At 46.4% G+C, this 20,056-nt stretch overlaps 1 protein-coding gene across 2 annotated transcripts in view; it reads left to right on the top strand.

Moving 5' to 3' along the window:
• The window catches only part of tulp4a (TUB like protein 4a), a gene marked incomplete at its 5' end in the record, with an annotated part of 31,089 nt that extends 17,225 nt beyond the window's left edge, over nucleotides 1-13,864 (top strand). The window contains 10 exons of one of the 2 annotated variants that reach the window (XM_080550605.1): nucleotides 2,376-2,483; nucleotides 4,254-4,420; nucleotides 4,787-5,011; nucleotides 5,390-5,624; nucleotides 6,945-7,089; nucleotides 7,573-7,717; nucleotides 9,405-9,498; nucleotides 9,647-10,144; nucleotides 10,358-13,206; nucleotides 13,400-13,864. In XM_080550605.1, coding sequence (XP_080406731.1) covers nucleotides 2,376-2,483; nucleotides 4,254-4,420; nucleotides 4,787-5,011; nucleotides 5,390-5,624; nucleotides 6,945-7,089; nucleotides 7,573-7,717; nucleotides 9,405-9,498; nucleotides 9,647-10,144; nucleotides 10,358-13,206; nucleotides 13,400-13,516 — 4,583 coding nt within the window. In that variant the 3' untranslated portion in view covers nucleotides 13,517-13,864. Of the gene's footprint in view, nucleotides 1-2,375; nucleotides 2,484-4,253; nucleotides 4,421-4,786; nucleotides 5,012-5,389; nucleotides 5,625-6,944; nucleotides 7,090-7,572; nucleotides 7,718-9,404; nucleotides 9,499-9,646; nucleotides 13,207-13,399 lie in introns of both variants that reach the window. The other variant, XM_080550604.1, reaches the window with a different exon arrangement.
• Between the last annotated feature and the right edge of the window lie 6,192 nt (nucleotides 13,865-20,056).

The raw sequence follows: 20,056 nt of genomic DNA, 5'->3' as shown, positions 1-20,056 counted from the left end.
ATCGCACAAGCACATTAAAGTCAAGGACAGAACAGGCCGCTAATAATTGTCCCTGGTGTTCCTTACAGGACTTGTTGAAGAAGCTGTCCGAAGGTTGATATTGTGGACAAAGTAAAGGTTGCTGTGTTATGAAGCTCCGTTATTTATAGCTTTGTAACTTGTCACCTTGTGGCGAGTAGATAGATAGATGGTGGTAAGGTGAGGGGCTGTGTGTGTGACGTGTGTGTGTGTGTGTGTGTGTGTGTGTGTGTGTGTGTGTGTGTGTGTGTGCGTGTGCGCGTGTGCGTGTGTGCGTGTTGAACAGGACACAGTGGACTCACTAGCTAAATCACTTAAAGCAGCTGCCAAAGATACAGAAATGTCCTTGTCCCCCCCCCCCCCCCTCCCATCACATCCAACCACCTCAAGCACACACAAAGTCTCCCTCACTTGCAATCTATTTTTATGGCCCACTTTGGAAATGCATATTGATCACCCCATCCCCTGACGTAGTTGCTAAGATGTTTGCCGTATAATACAGTGAGTGCTTAGAAATGGTGAATTTCTGAAATACTGGAACTAATATACAATTTGTCTTGGTTTTTACCTTTGAAGTAGAGTGGCTGCTATAGTTGACTGGTTTCGTAATGGTCTCTCTGACTTACTCTGACGGTAAATAGGAAGTAGTTTTGAGGTTGTACTGAGGTAGTTTTGAGGTTGTATTATGGCTTGTATAATTGTGGTCTGTTCTGTTTGTCCTTATCAGATCTGGTAAGGTTGTGGTCTCTCTCTCTCACTCTCTCTTTCTCCTTTTCTCTCTTTCTCTCGTTGTGATCTTTCTCTAACTGTCATGTTGTGGTCTCTCTCTCTAACACGGCCATGTTGGGGTCTCTCTCTCTCTAACATGGTCATGTTGTGGTCTCTCTCTCTAACACGGTCATGTTGTGGTCTCTCTCTCTAACACGGCCATGTTGTGGTCTCTCTCTCTAACACGGCCATGTTGTGGTCTCTCTCTCTAACTGTCATGTTGTGGTCTCTCTCTCTAACACTGTCATGTTGTGGTCTCTCTCTAACACGGTCATGTTGTGGTCTCTCTCTCTAACATGGTCATGTTGTGGTCTCTCTCTCTAACACGGTCATGTTGTGGTCTCTCTCTCTAACATGGTCATGTTGTGGTCTCTCTCTCTAACACAGCCATGTTGTGGTCTCTCTCTAACACGGTCATGTTGTGGTCTCTCTAACACGGTCATGTTGTGGTCTCTCTCTCTAACATGGTCATGTTGTGGTCTCTCTCTAACACGGTCATGTTGTGGTCTCTCTCTCTAACATGGTCATGTTGTGGTCTCTCTCTCTAACATGGTCATGTTGTGGTCTCTCTCTAACACGGTCATGTTGTGGTCTCTCTCTCTAACATGGTCATGTTGTGGTCTCTCTCTCTAACACAGCCATGTTGTGGTCTCTCTCTAACACAGCCATGTTGTGGTCTCTCTCTAACATGGTCATGTTGTGGTCTCTCTCTCTAACACGGCCATGTTGTGGTCTCTCTCTAACACGGCCGTGTTGTGGTCTCTCTCTAACACGGCCGTGTTGTGGTCTCTCTCTAACACGGTCATGTTGTGGTCTCTCTCTAACACAGTCATGTTGTGGTCTCTCTCTCTGACACGGCCATGTTGTGGTCTCTCTCTCTAACATGGTCATGTTGTGGTCTCTCTCTAACACGGTCATGTTGTGGTCTCTCTCTAACACGGTCATGTTGTGGTCTCTCTCTAACATGGTCATGTTGTGGTCTCTCTCTAACATGGTCATGTTGTGGTCTCTCTCTCTAACATGGTCATGTTGTGGTCTCTCTCTCTAACACGGCCGTGTTGTGGTCTCTCTCTAACACGGTCATGTTGTGGTCTCTCTCTAACACGGCCATGTTGTGGTCTCTCTCTAACACGGTCATGTTGTGGTCTCTCTCTCTAACATGGTCATGTTGGGGTCTCTCTCTCTAACTGTCATGTTGTGGTCTCTCTCTCTAACACTGTCATGTTGTGGTCTCTCTCTAACACGGTCATGTTGTGGTCTCTCTCTAACATGGTCATGTTGTGGTCTCTCTCTAACACGGTCATGTTGTGGTCTCTCTCTAACACGGTCATGTTGTGGTCTCTCTCTAACACGGCCATGTTGTGGTCTCTCTCTAACACGGCCATGTTGTGGTCTCTCTCTAACATGGTCATGTTGTGGTCTCTCTCTAACACGGTCATGTTGTGGTCTCTCTCTAACACGGTCATGTTGTGGTCTCTCTCTAACACGGCCATGTTGTGGTCTCTCTCTAACATGGTCATGTTGTGGTCTCTCTCTCTCTAACACGGTCATGTTGTGGTCTCTCTCTCTAACACGGTCTCTCCCTACAGTGCACAGCCTGAAGCCTCTGCTCACGGTCAGTTTCACCTCTGGAGACATCAGCCTGATGAACAACTATGATGACCTCTCCCCCACTCTCATCCGCACAGGCCTCAAGGGTACGTGTGTGTGTGTGTGTGTGTAGGTGTAGTACCCTTTAACCTGTCTGTGTGTGTTTAGCCACCTATAATCTACCCGTGTGTGTGTGTGTGTGTGTGTGTGTGTATGTGCTCTCTGTATATGTTTGTGTGTGCTCTCTCTTTATGATGTGTGTAGGTGTAGTACCCTTTAACCCAGCGGTTCCCAAACTTTTTCAATCAGGCCCCCCTTGGGTAATTGGAAATATTTTCAAGCCTCCCCTAACCCGGTCCCCGCCTAGATTGATATTTCAATTGTATATAGTTGTACAAACATAACATTTTCTCTACTAATAATAACAAGACACACATATCCAACTATAGTTTTATATTTTATTATGGGTTGAAAGGGAACAAAAGTGCTTGGCAAATGATCCTGTGCCACTGTGAAATAATTAGGCCTAATTGAAAATGTAGCAGTAGCCGAGTAGGCCTACTTAATTTATGGAAATAATATTGATCAACATTAACTAATTTCTACTGCATCACTATTCTTATTCCACACATTCCTATCACAATACGATCAGTGACTTGTGTGTGCTTGCTTTGCCTTGCAAATCTTCTCAAAACGGGGTCGTTGTTTTGAGACTGCCACTCTCAGTTCATTCTCAATGTTCAACTTCGATCTGTATTTGGTTTTGATAACAGAAAAGCCTATCTCACACAGGTAAGCTCAGGTATTGGTCTTCCATTGTTTATCACTTGCTGTTTCGATTGAAAGTCCAATTTTTAGACATCTTTAAGGTTAGATATATTAGATACATTACATTTTTTAATGTAGCTGGAAGGAGGGGGAGGGAGAGCGTGTGTGAATGACTTGAATGGAGCCCCACTGGGCTCACCCCCCCCTCGCGGCCTTTTTGTTACAGTTTGTAACAGGAACACGCTTATGGCCCGCGCTCCATTCAAGTTCTGAGTTGTTGCACAATCAGAGGAGGTTGAGCTTGTCGCTGCGCCCTCCTTGCCTCTCCCTGTATTTGCAGCAGAGCTGCGCAAATTTGGCAATTTTGACAATAAAAAGTGATTGCAATCATAATGACATTCATAACACAAATCAGTGGGAAGCGTGTCATACCTGAATGCTAAATCTAACACAAACTGAAGTCAGCCGCTTTAACAGACCTTCATACAGTTTCCTATGCATTTCTCATCTGTCTAGCAAAACTAAAGTATGCATATAGTGACTAAAAATTATTCCAAACAGCAGACACTGCGAAAAGAACTGGCCACCCATCTCTCGTTCAACACACGACGATTTTTTCTACTTGCAACTCAGCAGCAACTCAGGTTATCGAGGGGAGCTGCAACAAAATTAGCACGCTAGTATACCCGTGTCACAGTGTGATGACGAAAAAAATAATATTTTTGAAGGGGGAATATAATATAATAGTTTGGTTTTATAAAAATTATCAAATGTTTATTTTTTTTTAATTACAAATACATTATTGGTGAGGTTTGCTTGATGTGTGCACTTGTTGTTACCCTTCGCAATAACACTGTTTTAATGTAAAATCGTCCAACGCCCACTACACCCCTGATGGTAACCTTAAGCAAGCTGTGTTTGTTTACAGCTCTTGTGTGTGTTAAGCCCCCTGTAATCTACCTGTGTGTGTGTGTTTGTGTGTGCTCTCTGTCTATGGTGTGTGCGTGCGTGCGTGCGTGCGTGTGCGCGCGCTCTGTCTATGGTGTGTGTGTGTGCTCTCTGTCTATGGTGTGTGTGTGTGACATCTCCCTCTCCTTTCTGTGTGTCAGATGTGGTGGTCCAGTGGTGTTCCCAGGGGGACCTTCTGGCCGTGGCGGGGATGGAGCGAGCCCTCCTCCCCCCCGACCCCTCCTGCCCCCCCCTCACCAGGAACGCCATCGTCAAGTTCTACAATGTCTGCGGGGAACACATCTACACACTGGACACACCTGCACAGGTGATTAGCAGTACACTCACAAACACATACAACACTTTGTCAGTCTCACATACGCCTACACTGGCATCCACAACACACACACACACACACACACACACAGACACAGAATGACACAGACACGCAACCACGTAACATAAAGACAAATCCAATAGTTCCTCCTCCTCCTCCTGTACATTCTCTTTCTCATATACAATGTTAAGTAATAAAAGAAATAACAATGATAATCAGTATCATTCCCCTCCCCCTCTCTCTCCCTCCCTCTCCCCTGCCTCCCTCCCCCTCCCCTCCCTCTCTCTCTCCCTCCTTCTCCCTCCCTCTCCCCTCGTCCCCTCTCTCTCTCTCCCCCTCCCTCCCCCCTCTCTTCAGCGGCCCATCACCACGCTGTGCTGGGGTCACCGGGACTCTCGCCTGTTCCTGGCGTGCGGCCCGGCGCTCTACGTGGTGCGGGTGGAGCACCGCGTGGCCAGTCTGCAGCTGCTGTGTCAGCAGGGCATGGCGGGGGCGCTGAGGGAGGAGAAGGACGTGGCCAAGCTCACTATGCCCTCCCGCCTCTGCACCTACGTCACCGCCGCCTTCGCTGCCACCATCAAGGTGAGGGGGGGAGGAGAGGGGAGGGCAGCGCATAGGGGTTTTAGATAATTGGGTGTGTCTGTAATGAGGTGTATGGTATGGCTTGTGCTTAGTGCCCATGTTGCATTGTATTTTTTATTTTTTTTATGTGTTGTGTTGCCAGAGCTTTTAAGTTGTGCAAGACAAGTTTGGCAAGGACGTTTCAGTGTTCTATAATTCTATTCTACTGTATTCTAGATTAAGTGCGGGGACTGCCCGTATTTGGGTGTATAAGGCAGCAAAGCCAAAGCCATTTGCTCATCATCCCACAGGCCAAACAGACTTGCTACTTTTTAATGCAGCTTTACACACCTGTTCTGCTTGTGAATCTTGAATCCTGTTCTCCTCTCGCCCTCCCAGCCTCCCATCCCAGACCCCAACAACATGCGAGACTTTGTGAGCTACCCGACTGCGGGCAACGAGCGTCTACACTGCACCATGAAGCGCACGGAGGACAACCCAGAGGTGGGCGGGCCCTGCTACACCCTCTACCTGGAGTACCTGGGCGGCCTGGTGCCGATCCTCAAGGGCCGGCGAATCAGCAAGCTGCGCCCCGAGTTTGTCATCATGGACCCCAAGATGGACGGGAAAGCAGGTGAGAGAGCTTTGTGGTTAATACCGAACAGATGGTGAAAAAAGGCCTTGGATGTTTGAGTGGCATTTAGGCTTATTCTTCGTAAGTAAGCCCCGCCCCATCTATATGGAAGCTTTCATATTGGCTCCTCCTCGTTGCGGGGAGCTCCCCTTGGCCGTATATTACATCACTCAGGTAATTGCTCTCTACTGGGAAATACCGCATTAAACTTCCACCCTCCTATAACCTTTACGATGCCTAGTTAATAGTTGCCATTGTTTTATGGGCTGTTGCTACTCCCTGTTTGGCTCTGCCCTTCACTCCCAATATCCTTGTACAAAACCGTGCAACAACCATGGCAATGGTCTTCTTTTCGATAGTAACATCAGTGACGTAGCACACTAAGGCGCATATCATATCATCGCACAGTCCCTGGTTCGGTTCCGGCCATCGACATATTCTGCATGTCATCCCCCCCTTTCTCTCACCCATCCTTCCTGTCAATCTCTATCCCAATAGAGCGGAAATGCCGTAAAACATACAAAACAAAGAAAAAGGAAGGCAGCTACCTGGCTGTTACCTGGATGTTACTCTCCCCAGTACTTTTCCGCTCATGTCCGCGTAGGAAGAGTGCTATAAAGAAGTTCCCCGGCTTGGCATTGAGAGAGAGAGAGAGAGAGAGAGAGAGAGAGAGAGAGAGAGAGAGAGAGAGAGAGGGTGTGTTCGTCACATAGGGGCAGACTGTGCCCATGTTAATTAAAAGCTGCTTAATGGGGACTCTGATGGGCCCTGGGCTCTCCATAAATCAGCCCCGCTGCCTCTCCACACAGTGATAAATGAACCCAGCCATGAAATGTATGCAGCCCCATTCACACTGTAATGCCCATCAAATAAATTAGCTCGACCTAGACAGGAACTGCCCCGGTTCACGGACTCCGTTTGAAAGAGAGTCTGTCCGTGTAGAGGAGATTTCGGGAAGTTAGTTACTGGGAAACAATAGTCTAGACTAGATATGTAAAAGTTTCAAGGTGTTTTCAGTCCCATTTCCTCGCTAATCAGAGTTCAGTGGCGCCCCCTGCTGTCTGCACTGGGAATAGGTGGTGTGAAGGGGTGTTGCAATGAGTGAGGGGGGGGAGTAAAGTGGGTGGTCCTCATGATGGCTAGGATGATTATGTCAATCATTGACTTATATTGTCCTGTTCAAAATGTTACTGCAGGGTTCTCAATGAGTCAATGCTCATAGTTATTCACACGTTTTAGATGCCTCCATCACTTCCTCAACACACAACCTCTGTGTCAACATGCCTGTCTTTTTCTCTCGCAATTCTTCTCTTCTCTCAGACGAGGTGTATGGAAACAGCCTGATCTCATCCATGATCGACAGCTGTAACTGCTCCGACTCCAGTGATATTGAGCTGAGTGACGACTGGGTGGGCAAGAAATCCCCAAAGATATCAAGAGGAAGCAAGTCGCCCAAACTCCCAAGGTAAAACACAGTCTTTTACACTGCAGTTGGAGAGAGAAAGATGCTATGAATGAATGAGTGATGATCTTTATTTGTGTTTAGTTTACATTTCAAATGTGTTGACTTCTTGGCACTGATTCTATTATGTTATGCTCGGTATTCTCACTGTTGCTGAACTACTAGGCATTCACATAGGATCATTGTTATTCTGGAACATAATGTGTTTTGTGAAGCTAACATTGATTTCACAATGAAACTCTTGAAAATATTGTTCTAGGGACAAAACACTGACCAAATTAAGCATGATGCTGTACTAATGTTGATATCTTAACCTGCATACTACAGTATTACATATTCCTTCTATTAACGCTGTTGCATTTTGGAGAGCAGTCATGAATGTTGTGTATCTTACTGTATTGTTTTGTGTGATTTCGCTGCATGCCTAAACTTCTTTTTCATTTGCTACCTTCTCTGTAGAGACTTAGTCTGTCCCTTTACCAACAGGATCAATATTGACCCCCGAAAGTCCCCCAAACTCTCCCGCACTACACAGGAGATCTCCCGGTCACCACGGTTACCCATCCGCAAGCCCTCCATTGGCTCCCCTAGTCTCACTCGGAGAGAGTTCCCCTTAGATGACATTACTCAGGTAATGGCCCTCAGCTATGAAGTTTAACGTTTTACTATAAAATGTCCTTTTTTTTTTTTAAATGACCAATGTCTTAATTTACTGAAATACAGTTAGGTCCGTAAATATTTGGACAGTGACACAATTTCCATAATTTTTGCTCTGTACACCACCACAATGGATTTGAAATGAAACAATCGACATGTCATTGAAGTGCAGACTTTCAGCTTTAATTCAAGGGGTTGAACAAAAATATTGTATGAAACGTTTAGGAATTGCAACCATTTTTATACACAGTCCCCTATTTTTAGGAGCTCAAAAGTAATTGGACAAATTAACATAATCATAAATAAAATGGTCATTTTTAATACTGTGTCAAGAATCCTTTGCAGGCAATGACTGCCTGAAGTCTGGAACCCATGGACATCACCAAATGCTGGGTTTCCTCCTTTGTGATGCTTTGCCAGGCCTTTACTGCTTCATTTGTTGTTTGTTCGTGCGTCTTTCTGCCTTTAGTTTTGTCTTCAGCAAGTGAAATGCATGCTCAATCGGATTGAGATCAGGTGATTGACTCGGCCATTGCAGAATATTCCACTTCTTTGCCTTAAAAAACTCCTAGGTTGCTTACGCAGTATGTTTTGGGTCATTGTCCATCTGTATTGTGAAGCGCCACCCAGTCAACTTTGCTGAATTTGTCTGAATCTGAGCAAACAGAATATCCCTAAACACTTAAGAATTCATCCGTCTGCTTCTGTCTTCTGTCACATCATCAATAAACACTAGTGACCCAGTGCCATTGGAAGCCAGGCATGCCCATGTCATCACACTGCCTCCACCGTTTTTTACAGATGATGTAGTAAGCATCGCATCATGAGCTGTTATCCAAGCCTTATCCATACTTTTTTCTTCTAATCTGGCCTTTCTATTCTTGAGGCTTATGAATGGCTTGCACCTTGTGGTGAACCCTCTGTATTTGTTCATGTGAAGTCTTCCCTTTATGGTACACTTGGATAATGATAGACTTCTCTTCACTTGGCTGGATGTTGTGAAGGGATTTTTCTTTACCATGTAAAGGATCCGGTGATCATCCACCACACTTGTCTCCATGGACGTTCAGACCTTTTTGTGGTGCCGAGCTCACCAGTGTGTTCTTTTTTTCTCAGAATGTACCAAACTGTTAATTTGGCCACTCCTAATGTTCCCGCTATCTCTCTGATGGATTTGGTTGTTTTTGCAGCATAAGGATGGTCTGTTTCACTTGCATTGAGAGCTCCATTGTCTGCATGTTGTGCGTATACAGAAACATCTTCCAAATGCAAATGCTACACTTGGAATCAACTCAGACCTTTTACCTGCTTAATTGATAAAGAAATAATGAAGGAATAGCCCACACTGGCCCATGAAACAGCTTTTGAGTCAATTGTCCAATTACTTTTGGTCCCTTGAAAAAGAGGGAGCTACATATTAAAGAGCTGTAATTCCTAAACCCTTCCTTCAATTTGGATGTGAATACCCTTACCCTAAATCTGAGAGTCTGCACTTTAAGCCCATATTCATTATATAACTGTAACTTGAAGATATTTTGGTAAACAGCTAAAATTCCCCAAATTCTGTCTGTGTCCAAATATATATGGACCTAACTGTACATATTCATTTGAAGAAATATGGGATTGTGAAATGTTGTTGTTGGTTTTCTGTCTTTTTTCAGCATAATTACCTTGCTCAGGTCACATCCAATATTTGGGGAACGAAGTTTAAGATAGTGGGGCTGGCCACCTTCTTGCCCACAAATCTTGGTGCAGGTAAACACCAAATAGCTTACATTTTTTAAACAAACAATACATGTAATTATATTCACATAACACTATGTAGCTTTTCAGTATGATATTGATAACAAATCCTTGCTATTTCTCTCTCTCTCGACCTGACCCCATTCATCTTCCCTCTCAGTCATCTACAAGACGAGCCTGCTCCATCTACAGCCCAGACAAATGACCATCTACCTGCCGGAGGTGCGTAAGATCTCCATGGACTACATCAACCTGCCTGTCTTCAGCCCCAACGTCTTCAGCGAAGATGAAGACGACCTGCCGGCCACCGGGCCCTCGGGCGTAGCCGACGACAACCCCGCCTGCACCGTCAACATCCCCATCGCCCCCATCCACAGCCCTGCCCAGGCCATGTCCCCCACCCAGAGTATTGGCCTGGTCCAGTCCCTCTTAGCCAATCAGAATGTCCAGCTGGATGTCCTGTCCAATCCTACGGCCTCCTCCACCTCGGCCGCTGCGGGGGGGTCGGATCAAGGCCAGGAGACGATCTTGACAGCTCAGTATACGGTTCCTACCAGGTACTCAAGCCCTGGACAGGTGATCTTTGGGGGGCTTGAGATGAGCCGGCTACTCGTGGGACCTCCACCGTCTCATCACCAACAACAGCATCAACAACAAAGTCATCATCATCAACAACAGCAGCAGCAACATCATCAACAGCAAATCCAACAGCATCAACAACAGCAAATGCAACAACAGCACCATCAACAACAGATACAGCATCAACAACAACAAATACAGCAGCACCATCAACAACAGCTGCAACAACAGCAACAACTACAGCAGCAGCAGCATCATCAACAGCAGCTCGCACAACAGCATCAACAACAACTACAACAGCAACAGATGCTGCAACACCAACAGATGCAGCAGCAGCAGATCCAGCAGCAGCAGCAGCACATCCAACAGCAGATTCAGCACATGCAACAGCAACAGCAGCAGATACAGCAACAGTTACAGCAGCAGCAACACCAACAGGCACTCCAGCAACAACACGCACAAATGCAGCAGCAGTACCACCAACAACAACAACAAGTACAACAACAACAACAGCAGCAGCAGCACCATCAAATGCAACATCAACAGCAGCAGCACCATCAAATGCAGCCACAACAACATCAACTTCAGATCACCTCCCAGCCCTCGGGTGCAACAGTCCACCAGCTTCAACAAGGGACTCTGCAGATCCAGATCCCTCACCCGTCTGGGGATCTGGTGGTCGAGAGGGGGCTTGGAGGAAGTGAACTTGAGCACCTGCTGAAGATCAAGCCCTCAATTCGCTCTGCCCCCCAGCTGGCTGAGGGGGACACGCTGGTCTTCAGTGCCCCTTTGGAGCTTAGCAAGATGAACCCCCCGCCCCCCTATCCCGGGACAGTGGCTGCCGCCGTTGCAGCTGCCGCTGCTGCAGCCGCTGCCGCAGCTTCCGGCGCAGCCTCTAACGCGTCCTCCGGACAGGCAGGGAGCAGCAACGGCACTCCGCCGCCCACGGACCTGTGTCTGAAGAAGGGCGAGTTTACCCTGTATCCCCCTGGCCAGCAGGCGGCGGCGCAATACCCGACACCGCTGGGCTACGAGCGGATAACGACTTTCGACAGCAGCGGAAACGTGGAGGAGGTGTGCCGCCCGCGAACACGCCTCGTCTGCAACCAGAACGTCTACACACTCCAGGGCCCCGGGAGCTCTGCCACCCTCAGGGTCACTTCTTCCTCCTCCTCCTCCTCTTCCTCTGGCGAGGGGAAGAAGATCCAGCTGCCCTATGCCTCGGCCACCCTCAACAGGCTCACTGTGCCCAGGTACTCCATACCTAGCGGAGACCCGCCCCCATACCCCGACTCGGCCAATCAGAACAACTCAGGAGGGGGGAGGAGCCCCGGGCAGAGGCTGGACAGCGGTCTCATCCACGCCACACTCCGGAGGAACAGCCGCGAGGCAGCTCTCAAAGTCTCCCAGATGCTGGACCCACAGAGAACTCTACCCCCTAAGGCCAATAAAGCAAACAACGCATTGGCGGCTTCCTACCAGCAGAGGGGCCCCACGGCGCTGTACACCTGTAGTCAGTGTAGCAGTAACAGCAGTGCGGTGGGGAGCGCCAGTAGTAGCGCTGCGGGAGGGGCTAACGGAATAGCGGGGGGTACAATCATTAGACAGGACTTCCCTCCGGGGAACGGAGCCCCACACAGCACGGTGATCGTCCACTCCAACAGCGCCTCACCCCTGACCTCTCAGTCCTCCTACAACCTGCTGAGCGCCCTGGATGGGAACAGCGGCGGGAACAGAGACCGGGCCGACTATGTCAACTCGGCTTTCACGGAGGACGAGGCGCTGAGTCAGTCGTTGAGGCATCTGGCTCTCGGAGGCACCGACGTCCCCGGACTGGCGGTCAAACGCCCCCCTCCGTACCAGTGGGACCCAGCCACCACGGAAGAGGTGTGGGTGCCTCAGGAACGGACTGCTACCCTATCCTCCTCCGCAGGGCCCCCTCTACCCCACAAACCGCCCCCGCTTGTCCTTGGCCCGGCCCAGCACCTGGATGTGTCCCGGCTGCCTTTCGTCCTCTCCCCTAAGTCCCCCACCAGCCCCAGTGCCGCCTCTTTCCAAGCTGCCGCCGCCGCTGCAGGCTACCAGATCTCCCTTCAGTACACCCCTGGCACCGGGTACACTGGGGCCCAGCTTCAGGCCATGCCAAGCTCGCCCCGGCCCTGCTCCCCCAAGGAGGTGGTGGCGCCGGTCCCCTTCTCCCAGCAGCAGGAGGCCACCCTGGTCCTGCCACCGGGCTACCCTCCCAATCTGGCCAACCTAGCCTGCTGCCCCCTCCCGCCCATGTACCCAGGAGGGAGCTCCTGTGCCGGGCTTCCCATCCCCCCCATTGCCCTGCACACCCCCTGGGGCACTTACAACGCCTGTCCCCCCATGCCCAGTCCCTCAGGGACACTTCCCCCCAAGACTTCCCACATGATAGTGGACAAGTCGCTCCTGTCACCCCCTCCTCCACCACCACCACCTCCCCCCCCTCCCCCGCTCCAGTCCGAACTGCAGGGCCACGCAGGTGGCTCCCCGGAGGCCATGGCGGAAGCGGGCGAGGGCTTCCAGGAAGTCCTCTCCCTGAACGAGAGCCCTGTGCCTCAGCGTGCCGACAAGTTCAGCAAGAAGAACCGCAAGAGGGCGGACGGTCGGGCGGAGGAGGCGGCCAATGTTCCTCCCGTCGCTGAAGGGGGCAAGTCGAAGAAGGAAGGCCGTGCCCTTGGCGACTTCAACTCCCTCATCTCCAGCCCGCGGCTGGGTGGGAGGGACAAGAAGAAGCCCAAGGGCCAGAAGGAGCAGCAGCTCAAGGCCAAGAAGCTGAGCAAGGCTCCCGCCACCACCAGCGAATTCCAGGACAGCTCGGAGAGCGAGCCCGAGCTCTTCATCAGTGGCGACGAGCTCCTCAACCAGTGCCAGAGCGGCAAGAAGGGGTGGAAGAGCAAGAGGAGCCTGCGGGCGGCCAGCGAGCTGGACGAGATCAAGTGTCGCAAGGCCAACGAGAAGGAGGACCGCGGATTGGGAAGCCAGGGCTTCGTCTACGTCATGGCCAACAAGCAGCCGCTGTGGAACGAGGCCACCCAGGTCTACCAGCTGGACTTCGGGGGCCGCGTCACGCAGGAGTCAGCCAAGAACTTCCAGATTGAGCTGGAGGGTAGACAGGTGAGAAAGGGGGCTAGAGTTTTCACTCACACAGTTAGTTTGTTGTAGGATTTAGTTGTGTGTCTTAAGTTTTAATTGGAATACATTTTTTAATTACTTTTCATAGGTAAGCTGGTGTATGAAAGTGTTGGAAGAGTTGTATTTGAGCTGTTTGTGCATTTTCTCTAATCCTGGTTTTATTTGTGTTTTGTAGGTGATGCAGTTTGGCAGGATTGACGGCAACGCCTACATCCTGGACTTCCAGTACCCTTTCTCTGCTGTGCAAGCCTTTGCTGTGGCGCTGGCCAACGTCACTCAACGCCTCAAATGAGAGGCCCCTCCCCTTCTAAGCCCCAATCCAGGGCTCTGAACATTATCTGCTGAAGGGATACACTTATTTAATCTGAAGTTACTTTATGCTTGGAGAAGAGACTGAGGTCATCTCTGATTGCATTGCCAGAGAGAAAACTAATATAGTGGCACTGCACTGCCCAATGCTGCCACCAGAGGGTGTAATAAGCATGGGATGCAAGTGCCAGGGGATGCGAAAGTCTGTCTGCCTTGCCAGACAGTCAGTGGTCCCCTGTACTGCTTACAGGGCCGTAGAGCTCAGCTTTCTGTAGTCGTCATGCAAATAAATGCTGCTTTAGCGAAAGGAAGCTAATCGAGGCTAGCGGAAACAGACACTTGACTGATTGGTTTCCTGTCAGCATGGTTACACAAGAGGATTTATCTCTGTGCGGTTTTAAAAAGGAGCAGCAGTAATACTTGAAAAAAAAAGAAAAAAGAAAAACTATCTCTGGAGATTGAAGATGTCATTTTATTTTCTTTCCCAGAGCGCACAGGTACTACTGGGCACTGAAATCCGTTGCTGTATGAAACTTAAGTGAAACCGTTATCACTTTATTACACTGCTTTTGCTTTTAGGTTTGTACACCTAAAAATAGAACTTTCTGGAAGAAGAAAACTTAGGCTTTTTAAAAATGTTTTCTTTCTTTTTTGTTCTCTTGCCATCTTGTTGTGTTACAATCCAAATCCATCTTGGCTGGAATTGAGGCTTCAATATATGCACTGTGTTGTTGAAACACTAGCACACAGGAATGCGCAAGTTGTCTGATTTTCCTGTTGTCCTGAGCTTGGAGAGGTAAGGGAAAAGAGATGTGTGTACTGAACAGCAGTCCCTTTTTAAAGGTTTCCTTGGAATTTGAAGGAAAAAAAAGATCATGTAACTTACATGGATTAATTAATTTATCAGTGCATTTGTTTTTCTCTTGTTACAAATAGGTCATACATTATTCTGATATGAATTTTAGCATTGTAATTGTTGTTGTTCATATTCATGTTCTATCACTCAATCTTAGTACCTTGTTTACATGGATTTCAAGATGTCTAACTTTATTTGGGAGACAGGAGACTAAATTGAAATATTGTTATGTACAATTGAAAGAATTGGGAGTGGGAGGGATGTACAGAACAGAGGTGACCGACATATCCTGTACTTTTAAGTATCCCATTTCTCTGTCATGGTGACATGTTGACGGGGGCACAAAAAAAGGTTGCAGAGGTCAGGGTTCAGCAATCTGACCTTTTTGACCTTTTTTTCTCTGACATTAAGTGATTTGTCACTTCTGTGAAGTGAGTCTGTAAGGGTGTCCTACTCTTAAGCCCACACTGTACGTGTAAGCAAGGTACAGGTAATATTTTTGTATATTTCACCTATGCCATTTCATACTTTTTTTTTTAAAGTAATGTAGTAAATTGCTGCCACATATCATTTGTTAATATTATAAAGAGACCTGGTGGAGTGACAGCTGTTTTATCGTACTCCACTGTGTTATAAAATGGATTGGAACATAGCAGTAGTGCAGTGTATTACAACTACTGGTCATACACTACAATCACTTGAAAACCTGACATATTTCCGTTCCTGTCAGTCTTCAAAGTGAAATCCACAATGAAGGATAAAGCTATCTTAACTTTCCAGAGCTTGGCGAACTGAAACAGAAATATTTTAAGCTGATGGTAGTAGTTTGCTTTCAGACAGTCAGCTTAGGTTCTTTTTGCCCACTGAAAAGAAAAGAAAAGATTGGGTTGGAAAAAAGAAAGAATTATTACCTAATTAGATAATGTTTAGAATTACTTCCCCCCCCCAAAAAAAAGGGTGTGCCAAATGAATTGCTAAATGAAATGAAATTGCTAAAGATGTAAGGTGAATACAAAGGGGCCTAGAGAGAGTTTTGAGTGCGAGTGTGTGTTTGTGACGGAGGGAGCGAAAGAGAGAGTGATCACTGTGCTTGTGTGTGCGGCACGCGCGTGCGAGTGTGTGCGTGTTTCTGACAGAGGGAGAGAAAGAGACTCCTGGGCAGATCCACACACGTCATGTTCTTGAAAACAATGAGATTATTAGATTTGAATAAATTTTGGGGGGTTGTTGAATCCATGTGATAGTTGGGTATTGGAAATCAGAATGACCTGATTAAAAAAGGTTTGAGGTTTGACAATAAAGGATCTGTTTCTGAGTAGCCTAAACCTTGAAAAGAAAAGAACATGGCTTTGAAAATATCCATCAATGTTCATTTTGTATTGACAGACAGTTTAGTTGTGCAATATTTTCTAAAGGAAGGTCCTTCTTTCACCATCATGTTTGACAACACTTTAACACAAGTAGTGTGGAAAAACTATGTCTCTTTTGCTGGTCTGTACATTTTATTTATGAGATTATTTCCTAAACTAAAGGCTGTACATAACTTGTGGACTTTGCTGAACATTTCTTTGTGTTGAAAAGGGTTTGTTGCTGGTGTAGCTTGTTTGTGAGATGGGAGGGGGTGGGCAAGGTGGGTTGGGATGGGGCAAATTTTCAGTGTTACGTGAAGTTTGCAGTGGACGGAGAAGATGTGAATGAGTTAAATGCCCTATTGTTGAGTGTAGTTGGTAGTCTAGTCGTTACGGACGTATATGTCAAGTCAAGTGTGTCTGTGTTCAATTGTGAGGTCAACCGATTCCATCAGTGTTATATCTATTCTGTCTTCAATGCGTGTATTTCCACCACGTCCCCTTGAGAAACACTTTTCTGTTATTACCCTTTTATTTTTTTCTCACCATGCAGTGAATGGTCATGATGTTGACTGGTCAAATTTAGAATTTTGATTATGTATTTTTTCCAATACAACTCACATCTGTCCACATGACCGTTTGGAGAAAGCACTGAGAGCATCATCGAAAGGGCCTGTGGATATATGTTCAGGTTTCTCCATCATTAATTAATTTGATGAGGTGACCTATACTAGACATTGTAGGATTTGGCTTTTCGTTTGAGCAGAAATGTGCTTTGTACATGTAGACATATATAGGAAAAAAACTTGAAAAAATCGAGTCTGATTTGGTGACTGAATGTTTTTAGTGAACGGTAGTAAGGCATGCCATGTAAATTATTTTGCAATTGTATATGTCACGCATCTTTTGAATAAAATGTCATTGTTTCTGAGGAAAAAAAAACTGATTTGCCTCTGTATTGATACTTTTTACTAATTCAGTTTCATTGTGTTGCCTGATTGAATAAATCAACAAAACCGCCACTAGGCCCAACCCCAGGCTTTTGCCACAGTGCATATAAGCCTGCAATAACAACGGGTCAAAACGTTGTTTTAATTTACCGAATCACACAGCATCCTACTGGTAGCTACTGACCTTTTGTTGGTGGATTCCTATGTGAGATGACAAGTGGTGAGAGATCTGATTGGTTTGTAAAGAGATCCGATTGGTGGCGCCAATGCTGTTCCTAAAGTAGAGGCGTGTTTTTATTATTTTTGGTAGTCCCACTCATATTTTCCATTTTATTGGATAGAGATAGTGAAGATGGACAGGAAAGTAAAGAGAAGAGGGCATGTCACCAGGGCATGGGCCAGATACAAACCCAGGCCACAAATAAAGGGCTGTGTACGAAAACCCTTCAGAATTGATGGAACCTGTTATATTGTACAGTGGTCCATATGGAAGTAGTTGATCTCTTGTGCTTTGTTGAACATTTCACTGTAGCTTATGTTGAATCCTTAGGGCATGGTCAATATAGGTATATGAAAACAAGAGGCTGAAGTTAGTTTACACAGATTTATTGCACAAAACTGCAAGTAACACAACTTTGACGACTAGTGAACCTGGATGGTCATAATCTTGGTTGTTGTCTTGACTCATTTTAAAATAAGATAATGAATCGAAATCATTCAGTATTCAATAGGGATGTCCCGGTATCTGTGCGATATTTGTCCAGAATGCTGGATCGCAGATCAGAAGGGATAAAAAAATAAGCTCCGATCTGCGCTCCCGATCTGGCGTGTCACTCACGTGATGACAACAGTAGTAGTCAGTGGTCACGTGGATGAGAGTTGGCTAGTAGCTGTGTATAATGAGTCTGATAATGTTATGATGCCAGCTTGTCATAAACCATTTGCCTAAGTAACTTTTCAGGTTTTTTAAATAGTCTGAATCTGAAACTACAGATTGTAAGCTTTCATGTGTCATACATTGAAATCGGGAAAAAAGCGTGGAACTACAAGCCAAAATTGAATACATTGTATTAATAAACAATTTAATTTGTCATAACTACGGCTCATGTGTCTTTTTATTGTACAAACTAAATAAATGTAAAAATGCAGGAACTGAATCGCTATCTCCCATAGGCTGGTTTTCCCCTGCTTCGGCAAGCTACTTCATCTTCGCAGAGGTAACTACGGTTAGCTACGAGTTAGTTGTAACTTACACCACCTTAGGGCAGTGGAGGCTGGTGACTTCCAGAATTGAGGAGGCCAAATTTTTTTCCGCTTGCTCGCTTCACTCGCGATGGAATGTTCCCTGTTCTTCTTATCTGTCTTTGTTAAAAAATTATTAATTTGTGTTTGGCGGTACTGAAGGGATTGGGACACTCTCAGGATGGTGGATGAAGCAGCTTTTATTGCCTGCACAATGGGTCATCAAATAAACAAAACAATTGGCATGAATCTCTGGTCCGCCTGCAGCAGCTATTGTCCCTTCTGCTCAGGCTCACAACATTCACCACAACATACTACATACAATCAATGACATGTCAAAAGCACTCAAACACTATGTCAATCAGACACACAATATACAATTCAGAACAATACTTCATCCATTTCTAATATTTATCCTGCAGAACAGCACTCATACACGCGTGTGGCGGAAAAAGGTACTACACGTGGAATGCAACATGACGTTACTGACTAGCCATGCCCTAGCTCGCGAATGCTAGCAACACCACGAGTGGACTCTTACAAAATGCACCAAAACATAGAACTCAAACAACATATGTAATAAGTTACCTGCACAATGGGTCATGGTCCGCCTGCAGCAGCTATTGTCCCTTCTGCTCAGGCTCACAACATTCACCACAACATACTACATACAATTATTAATTATTAATATTAAAAATAAAACTGTTCAATAAATCCTAAATGTTGTCTACCTATTCGATGTATAAATCGCGCCAGAATCTCGCCGACTTCCGAGGTCATTTTAAGCAAAAGTATTTGGCCAAATGAGCTATTATTTTCAGGGATAATAGCCATGGGTGTTCTAGCGTGTCCTGCACTGAAGTGACTGGCGTTCATGTGATTGGACGAACAAAATGTCAATCTTTCAGCCCTGGACTCAATGCATGGTGAGGCCAGGCCTCCTGTGCCCACCCATTTTCAGTGATTTGGCCAATCATTATTGCCATGAAAAAAATTGCATTACATTGACTTCTATGAGAAACCACTTTCCGACAGGAGGCCTGGACTTTGCCTCCTTCAATAGAAACGGATAGGGATTCTGGCCTGTAGGTGCTTTACAATTGCAATATTGGGTTTTAGCCATGGAAAAATTCAGATTTATGAACAAAACGGAAATAATATTAATATAATATAATATGTTAAATAAATAAATAAATAAAATAAATATAATTATTGCTTTTTTAAATCTCTCTCTCTTCTCTCAAATTATTGGGGAGGCCAGGCCTCCTCCACCTCTATGGAGGAGCCTCCACTGGGGTGCACATACAGGATGACCTGTCCTGGAAGATCAACACAGCAGCCATCATCAAGGAGGCACAACAGCGGCTCTACTTCCTGAGAGTCCTCAGGAAAGACCACATCGGACAGGAGATGCTTGTGACCTTCTACCGCTGCGCAGTGGAGAGCATCCTCACCTACTGCATCTGCGTGTGGTTCTCCAGCTGCACAGCCGCAGAGAGGAATGCGCTACAGAGAGTCGTGAGATCGGCCCAGAAGATCACCGGCGCCCCCCTCCCCTCTCTGGAAGAGCTGTACAACACACGCTGCCTCAGGAAGGCCTCCAAGATCTCCAGAGACCCATCCCACCCTGAGTACGAACACTTTGCTCGGCTGCCCTCGGACAGGCGGTTCAGGACCATGTTCGCAAGGACAAACAGACTGAAGCTCAGCTTCTACCCCAGGCCCATTCAGGCCCTGAACACAGCAAAGACCTAGGTTCTAGGCCCTGGACAATCTAGACAATTTGATGGCAGCTACTAGATTGAAATCAAGTGCAATACTGAAACACAACTGTGAACATTTCAAACCTGCAAACTGCGACACTTTAAATGAATGTGCAATAACACTATGTGCAATATGACAACCCTCGGGTACATAAGGTTCAGAGATAGGAAATAATATAATATATATATAATAATATACCTATTAGAATAGGTATAGCATAGCATAGAGTACAGCACAGTGTTTTATTTGTATAGTATAGTGGATAGTGTGTACATAGCCTTTATTTATGTAAACCAGCTCTTTTCCCTTCTTGTTTTTAGTTTTTAGCACCAGGGGAGCCCCCCCTCCCAAATTTCGTTGTT

This window comes from Nansenia antarctica (genome assembly GCF_963989245.1).
Source record: "Nansenia antarctica genome assembly, chromosome: 1".
Classification (NCBI taxonomy): Eukaryota; Metazoa; Chordata; class Actinopteri; order Argentiniformes; family Microstomatidae; genus Nansenia; species Nansenia antarctica.
This window is presented reverse-complemented; position numbering and strand designations above follow the sequence as displayed.